General features: G+C 33.9%; 2 protein-coding genes across 2 annotated transcripts; one reads left to right on the forward strand and one right to left on the reverse strand.

Moving 5' to 3' along the window:
- Nucleotides 1-2,712: 2,712 nt before the first annotated feature.
- On the reverse strand, nt 2,713-4,392 carry LOAG_10585 (hypothetical protein). Its single transcript, XM_003146109.2, has 3 exons — nt 4,319-4,392; nt 3,485-3,609; nt 2,713-2,985 (listed from the first exon to the last, which is right to left on the reverse strand). The coding sequence occupies exons 1-3, from the start codon at nt 4,355-4,357 to the stop codon at nt 2,877-2,879; spliced, it is 273 nt and encodes a 90-aa protein (XP_003146157.1). The 5' UTR covers nt 4,358-4,392; the 3' UTR covers nt 2,713-2,876.
- Nucleotides 4,393-6,117: 1,725 nt separating this feature from the next.
- On the forward strand, nt 6,118-6,378 carry LOAG_10586 (hypothetical protein; the record flags this gene model as incomplete). Its single annotated transcript, XM_003146110.1, has 1 exon — nt 6,118-6,378. The coding sequence occupies one exon, from the start codon at nt 6,118-6,120 to the stop codon at nt 6,376-6,378; it is 261 nt and encodes an 86-aa protein (XP_003146158.1).
- Between the last annotated feature and the right edge of the window lie 1,925 nt (nt 6,379-8,303).

Here is an 8,303-nt window from a genome sequence, read left to right on the forward strand (position 1 = left end):
AATCACAGACCTTATTTTAATTTTATTTTCTTTAATGGCTAGCTTTCAGCCGAATATCAAAGTAAATTTCATTTGAAGTAATATACACATTGAATCAAAATCATCAAAATAAAACAGGAAATGATGCTAACGTTTTTCATGCGAGGTTTCAAAAATTTTAATAGCTCAAAACACTGATGAAATAACAATAACAATATACTAATTATATTAGAAAACACCTGCATTATTATTAGTGTAGTTTCTATGAATGAATGAGCAAAGATTTTCATCGGTATAACTTTTCGACAGTACAGCTGAAGGGTATTAGAAAAAGAGAGAGGGAGGGAGATTATGGATGTGGATTTTTAGTACCGATGCGCTATTTTTTAATTTTTTCTACTCCCATTTCTCCATATTATTGTAGTAATTATAAGATTACGGCTACTAAAGAAAATTTACTCAAGAATTAATTCTAGAAGTTCACCTCAGTGAGTAACTTTCAAAGATAATTTGGTCTTCAAAATGATTGCTCCAACCAACTGTGACTTTACTTCTTTTCTTTTTTTTAAAAAAAGGAGAGGTAGACTAAATAATGTATATGGAAGTAACTTCGAGATTGCACATATAGCTGAATTGATTTGACATACACAAAGAGAAGCGCTGAATGATAGCATAAATGGTTAATTTCTTATCATCATTCCAATCTTAGAAGTATAGGTAAGTACTAGAAACTCTGATTCGTTGAAAGTTATGTGTTCATGTTAGTAAAAACTAATTGTTGTTTCTCAACTCAGATGTAAAATATACTGATTCACTGACTAGTCACTGATATCAAAAATGATTTCACTGGGAATGATATAATGGGAATATGTATTGATAGTAACATGTAAACTACACCTTGCACGCTTATTTTTACTGATAATTTCCTAAAAATTCAAACATGAGGGATGTGAAATAGCTTTCATGTTTCAAATATCATACTGCATCCCAACGGTGTGAGATTTGAAGCATGAAAGCTATTTCATTGCATCAGTTCTGGGAACTTTTTTTGGACCAATGAAATTCTAATTGAAGACGATGCCAGTGTTGAAGATTAAAAATTATGAAATGGAGGGTTTCGACGTTTTCTGCTGGATTGATAAGTAAAAAATTTAAGCTATCTCTTATGAAAATATGAACTTTCATCTAAAATCGAAGTCAGAAACTGTGAAAAACTAACTTAAAATAGGAAAAGGGTGAAAACGACGAGAGATTAACTATAGATCTAAAAAAAGGGAAAAAACTACAGTTGAATTTCAGATATTCCACTTTCCAAATTTAACAACTGAGTCATCTCAATACACAAAGCATGTACGAACAGAAGTTTGCTTTTGAATTGATTACGAAAAACAGCATGAAAATAGCGGACTTCCGAGAATACAGTGTTCAGAAATGAGCATTTCAAAAAGTTGAAATGAATGAAATATGCCAATGGGAAGTGGAAGGGAAAGGAGAACAGGCGGTGATGCAATCCTTTTGCATGCAAACTATCACCGCTCTATTTACGGCTGGAATATGCTGCTTCGTGAGAAGTGCTAAAATTATACTAGCATTCCCTCGACAACCGTACTGGTTTCTAATTTGCCAACATTCCAAATGAAAGAAATGTGAAATTATGAAACCTCAAAAATATGCAAATTTTCAATATCGAGAAATGATATCTGACGGCAACAACGTTAGGATTATCAAATTGCTGCAGATAGGAAACCCATCTTACAATTAGAAAATAAAATTGTTTTGTCTACAAATCATCTCCTTCTTATCGAATTTTAGATCTTAAGGATGAAGACTCGAAAAAGTATTGCGATGATTTCAGGAATTTTTACACGAAATAATTTCATTGTTGGTTAATAATAACTACACAATAATACATCGATGACCGAGAAAACATACGTTCTCATTTATGCTAATATCTTTAAAGACTGCGCACCAGAAAAGGAACGGTATGCCTATCTAAGTTACTTGATTTGCAGATGGATTTGCACTGATTTGGACGGCGCTGAAAAAGCAAAAAAGTTCGGTGAATGTCGTAAAAACCCCTCCTCCAGTATTGCTTTTCCCTTCAACTCAATAATGAAATTTAACGGGGAATTTCAAATGTGATTCTTTGTCTTCAATTTATGATATAATTAAAATTCCAACATTTCCTCATTTATTTCTCCACCACGTAAATTGGAATTTTTATCACATTCATCTAAGGAAACAACATTTATCGTCCATCATCCATCGGTGATCAGTCACTCAATGAGACACTTTTATATCAGTTATTTAAGATCAATAAAACAGAATAACGAGCGTAATAAATATGAGAGCCTTATAAAAAAATAAAATTTCAGACCAAGAAAACAGAACTTGCATTTTTGAATCTCATCCTTTTAAATGTATTTTTGCCTTAGTCAACAGCAAGAGACACTACTATGGCTGTACAAGAGGAAATTTTATAATTTTTTTGATGAGTATTAACCCAGGAAATATCGGAAAGCAGTGATTTTAGAGATTAAAAGTAAATAAGGAATGAAACTTTAAAAATAAAACAAACCCATACCCATTCGTTTTCAAAAAAGGCTTTCATTATCCTCAAAAAATTGGGACTTTTATACAAAAAATTTTGCTGATAACAGTTAATGTTTTCGTGAACAGTTTCAATTGGACCAACACGAATTTTTTTGTTGGAAAACGTTTTAAAATTTGTATGAGCCCAGAAATTTAAAAAAGGAAAATGTAAAGTATAAGCCTTACTCCTTGAAAGTCTGCAGTAAATATACGACTGCTAACATTTTATCATAATACAGCAGCAACAGAAACAACGGTAACCCTAATAGTATCAAAGTGCTTCAACAGTTAATCAGTTAGAGTATTTAGTCACAGCACTCTGCCAAACAGCAACCACAACAACACGCCAGCAGTGCCCACAAACAGCATTTACTCGAGTCGTAACCTGAACTTCGAGGCGGTCCTGTTGTTTGTCTGAATGATGAAACAATTAAATTGACTTTAATTATTTAAATCCAATCTGTTAAAATAAATGAAAAAAAATTATTTAATTATTGCTGAAATGGTGCAAAATTGTGTTCAAGCGGTAATTCGCAGGGTTTTCTTGAGCAGAATAAAATTTCATGCAAAAAAAGAATCGGAATGGAACAATAAAGATGATGGCCGATTAACACCAGCAATTACTTAACGCAACTCTTGCTTGCAGCACGACTAGCATAAAGATTATGACAGGCCACCCAAAAACACCTGTTGTCAGATATTTTCAGAGATTATTATCAAACCTTAATCACCAGCATGAGTTCTCCGTTTGATTCTAAAAATATTTCCTATCGTGCTTCAAAATCACCCATCGCTTACGTGTCTTATGTGTAAAAGTTATGTACAAATTTGACAGTAAAAGGAAATGATGGACAACAATGCTTTCTAATTTTTCTTTCTTTCTTCGGAAACTGAAGTAATTCGATAAGCATACATAATGGGCGGCTGATGACCATAACCATAACCAAAGGTTGGCTGCGGTTGATTCGGATAATATGGCTGCTGCGGTTGTGGTGGATAATTGTAGCCCGGTCCACCATAATTTTGCTGCGGTGGATACTAAAGGAAGGATAACACTGATACAATAATTAAACAATTCAACACCATCTAACAACGATTTTATTTGAGAATTTCCTTTTAACTGGTCAATTTTTGCTTTATTTAAATTTTTCCCCACACTGTATTATTTTTATATTATTTCAACACAGCATGTTATTAATAGATACAATCACTGCCACCCAATAACAGTATCATATTTTCTTTTCTTTCTTCAATAACCTTTTTTTTATAATAATATTCAATCACTGTTCTAAGAGAATGATTGAAAATATTCCAGCACTGTGTAAATGAATATTCAAAAAAAATAATGTAAAAATGCTCAGAATAAAAATCGCTTTGCATTTTCTTGAAGAAAATACTCTGCTAAGAAAAAAGGAATTTCTGAGAGAAAACACTGAAAATTCGATTAGTATTTGTGGAACGCTTAATCAAAATTTTGTGCATATATTTCAAAATAATTTTGGAATTTGTATTTCAAAATAATTTCGCAATTTTAGACTAGGTCCTTACCCAATTGTAATTAAAAAATCTTTTCTGGAAAATATATCACGAGCTACCCGGAAATTTTCTAATTTGCATGACGTTATGGTTTTCGTCGATATTATTTAAATTGATTTTTGATTTGTTTGAATTTATATCGAAAGTTCACACAAATAATGTTACAAACCGTCCACAAGTTGCAGAAATATAATATTTAGAATCAACTAACCTGATATTGCGGTGACGGATATGGTGGCGGTGCCGACATTTTTTTAACTGATAATCCAATTCACTCTACAAATTATTTCTTAAAATCGTTTTATTTATATAAAAATTACGGAAAATAGAATAAGCGACGGCAAACAAGAAATAAACTGATAACATTAGTTTGTCATTCAGCAAAGTAAATACTTATACTCTACAACAGAATTTCAGTAGCAATGAAGGCTCATTCGTTGCGGATGAGAGTAATCCAGGATGAGGACAGGATGAGAGGAAAGGATAACGATCGGTAGTAATAGATTAGTCTGTGCTACAGTTCAATTCATATAGAAAAGTCAAGGTCAACCAATTTTTATAATCTTGGTGACCGTATCTACATTTGTTACTAAAAAATTAAGCAATTGAAAAGATGATGAAAAGAAAGGTCCCACACTGTTATTAAAATTTTTTTTACTTCTAAATGATCAACAAAATAAAATGACTAAACATTGTTGAGTGGATGCTATCCTATTCCTTCAAACAAAATAGCGGTAGTACAGTCTTAATTTTTGGCTGTTGAATCGAACAGTACAGAATAAAGATTGCTGTAAGATGAGACAAGGTAATTGGATAACAAAGGTGTTAATTGCACAATTCTTGTGAAAGATCCTTTTTAGACCTGCAAAATGACAACGTATACGTAAAGTTTCACTGAAACAAATAGTACTCAGCAGTAATTGACGTTTATGTGATCTTCTGTGCTGCAGCCTTCCAGAACAGATTGGTGAACGAGTGCTTCCTGATCGATAGACCAATCATAACTTGAAGACTTCAAGCAACTTCAGAAAATCCCAAACGGATTTGGAGGCCTGTGGCATACAGAAGCAAAATTCCATGTTCTTCCGTTTTCCCTTCCCCTCCCGCAAAGGTCTTGTCGTTGGTATAAGGTCTAATTTTTTTGCACTCCTGTAAAACGTCCGCTCCCCCCTCGCCCCCGCTCGTGATCACAAAAGGCCTCGCCAACTTTGTTGCCTCCCGACATCGTCTCTTCTGTTTTTGTCATTTGAATGATGAAAACATGAGTCGTTTGCAAAAAATGTGAAGGAAGAAATCAGCATGAGATACTCGAGATTCAATTTCGTTTTGAATTCAAATAACTTCCAAAACAGATTTCACAGAATAAAGAAAAACCTCCCCGAGAATTGCAACAATCCGACCGTCCTGACAGGAAGACGAACAGACATACAGACACATTTTCTGCACTTTTTTGAAAAGAAAAAAGCAAAAAAAAAACAAGAAAAACAAGGCCAATGACAATTAAATCGTGCTTCAGGATAGAAAAATACGAAAACATCGGTAGAAAGGTGATCAATTAAAGCGACACAAAATACATCCCCTATAGCAGCTGCCAATGGAGTGTGACTTCCGATGGATGATGATACTAGTTTTCAAAGTGAACTATGGAATAGTGACATGGTAGTTGTCATATTCCATCACGGCGTATAAATATCAAATAATGGATGGATAAACAACCATCTTGACTAGAGTTTACAAGCGATTCGGATGATGAAAAAGAATGAAGAGTGGTGTATGGAGGAATAAAAACACACATTTATTCGTGAATTAAGATGATAGGTGTGTACACCTGTGGTGTCTAAATAGTCAAAGTTTTGGAATGTATTACGGAATACTCTATCACCTATTCATGGAACTGTCTAATTATTACGATGAAAAAGGCGTGACATTTAGCGTAGAGGCCGACCGGCTTATAAAGTAGGTTTGAAGGGAATTGGAAGGGTTAGATGAATCATACTGACAACAATAGACATGCCATTATCAGCGTCACAGGCATATATGCAGGTAGTGGTTGCGATCATTGATCTTCCTGGAGAGGCAATTGCGCTTTTGGTGATTCATTCCGTCGCACATCACCGTTCTGGACTACAAACAGCACATAGAAGCAAATTCTCAACATTTTTCAAAAGACAAACAAGGCAAAAAGTACATATAAATCGTTTAACAGATAACTCCGTTTTTGCATTGTCAAACGAGGAGAGCCGTTGTTTCACCGGGGATACTAATAAATGAAGCAACCATAGCCACCACAAGTAATAGTTCGAAATGATCTCGATTTTACTCAGGTTATATTAAAACTACAGGTTAGCAATTATAGAATAGAGTCTTGTCCCACAAAATATTGTTATGCCTATGTTTGAACTCTTCTTTCATTCTTTTCTACCAAAATTTTTCATGTCTTTTTTACCAGTTGTCTTTGCCGGATATTTAGCCAATAATGCTTCATGCAAAGAGAGTAGATAAGTTGCAAACTTTGGCTTGGATATCCTGTTAAAGTACGGAGTCATGATAGCTGGATAATATTAAACCACGGAAGAATCATTCAGAGGTTTAAACAGGCTGAGAATACAGCACTATGTTGACACTGTGCGCTTAAAACACCTCGCATCATCTAATTTTCAAATCTGAATGTTTGAAGTTTGATACACTGTAACATTGTCGCTCACAGTTGCAGATATACATTTTGCAACGATTGATGAACTAATTAATCACTCATACGAAATCCGATAAACTGAGAGTGAAAATCAATAAGCTTATCAAGACACATGCTTCTTCTTGGTAATGATTTTATTCCATAAAAGTTAAGAGGTTGAGCAGTGAGCAAACGTGACTTCAATATTTCAATAACGAATTTATTAAACTGCGCAGTGACCTCACATGCATGATACAGAAAGCCGGTTTATAAGAACAGTGTAAAAATGACTGGTCAAAATGATAAACTACATATTTCTGGTTCACTAACAATTAGAACTCGCTATGACAACATCGGTCCAACAAATTATTGTAGGAACATTTCCCATTAACTGTCCCATCTTATCGTGCGGGTGGCCTGTGATTCAAAGTTCTCTGTATCGGATTTTCTCCAACGCAGCAATTTTTCAATGAAGAAGATCGAATTTCAACTCAAAGATTTATAAAAATTACCAGAATATTCTATAATTAAGAAAATATTGTTGGGCGAATGTTAATGATTGGTACCTAAATCCTTCCTTAAAGCTCGGTGCAGGTAAAAGTGTGCTGTGTTTAAGCAGAGTAACTTATATCACGAAGCCACTTGAAACAACAAGAATTCCAAGAGATTTTCAAATTTAAAACGTGCAATTTTGCAGAATGCCAACCCTATTCTAAAAAAATATCCTAAAAACGGTCTCTCATTTCACTTTGAAAGGATCTAAAAGATGAATTCTTGATCCAGTCGAATTTTTTTTTCAAAAGCATACGTAAATTTAGCAAAATTTCTATTCGTTGAGGAAGTATTTTAATTCGAACAGTATTTTGGTTTGACAAAGCATTAGATAAAATAATCAGGTAGTTCTTTTCTCCTTTACTTAATGGCACGCTTGATATGCTATTGCTTGCTGAGACAATATGCTATTCTTTTATGAAACAATGAATTTTACCAAATATTTTTGAATTAACGTACCCGACTGGGTAGCAAACAAAACGAAATAGTTTGTTAAATAGAAAAGAGTAGTTGTTAAATGGAAAAGAAAGGAAAGAAAAAGCACATGTAAAAAGCACATATTTTTTTAAACTGAAACGGCATATCCGTTGGAATCATAAGAATGCAAGGGATGAGGACGTCTTCATCTTTGAAAGGTCTTGTCAAGATTGTTGCTTCTACGACGTTGCTCATCAATTTTTTTACTACAACCCGCGTGCTTACAAAGCTTTGGCTGGTTGATATTTCGCAACATGATAATTAACATGCCGATTTTCAACTACAGTAAATGCGGTCGTATCCCTGGCAGATCGAGTGAATTCAAAAATTCTGTTGGGTAATTAACCGCTTGTCTGTTTCCGTAACAGTGTCGAAGGGCTTGCATGTGACTGCCTTACTTTGGATGTTAGACTGAATAATACTTTCAAGTTCGTAGACGTTTTATTTCTGACTGCAAGAATAACTCTATCATTCAGTTAATCGTGATTCTTAAATT

This window comes from Loa loa, assembly GCF_000183805.2.
Source record: "Loa loa unplaced genomic scaffold supercont3.291, whole genome shotgun sequence".
NCBI lineage: Eukaryota > Metazoa > Nematoda > Chromadorea > Rhabditida > Onchocercidae > Loa > Loa loa.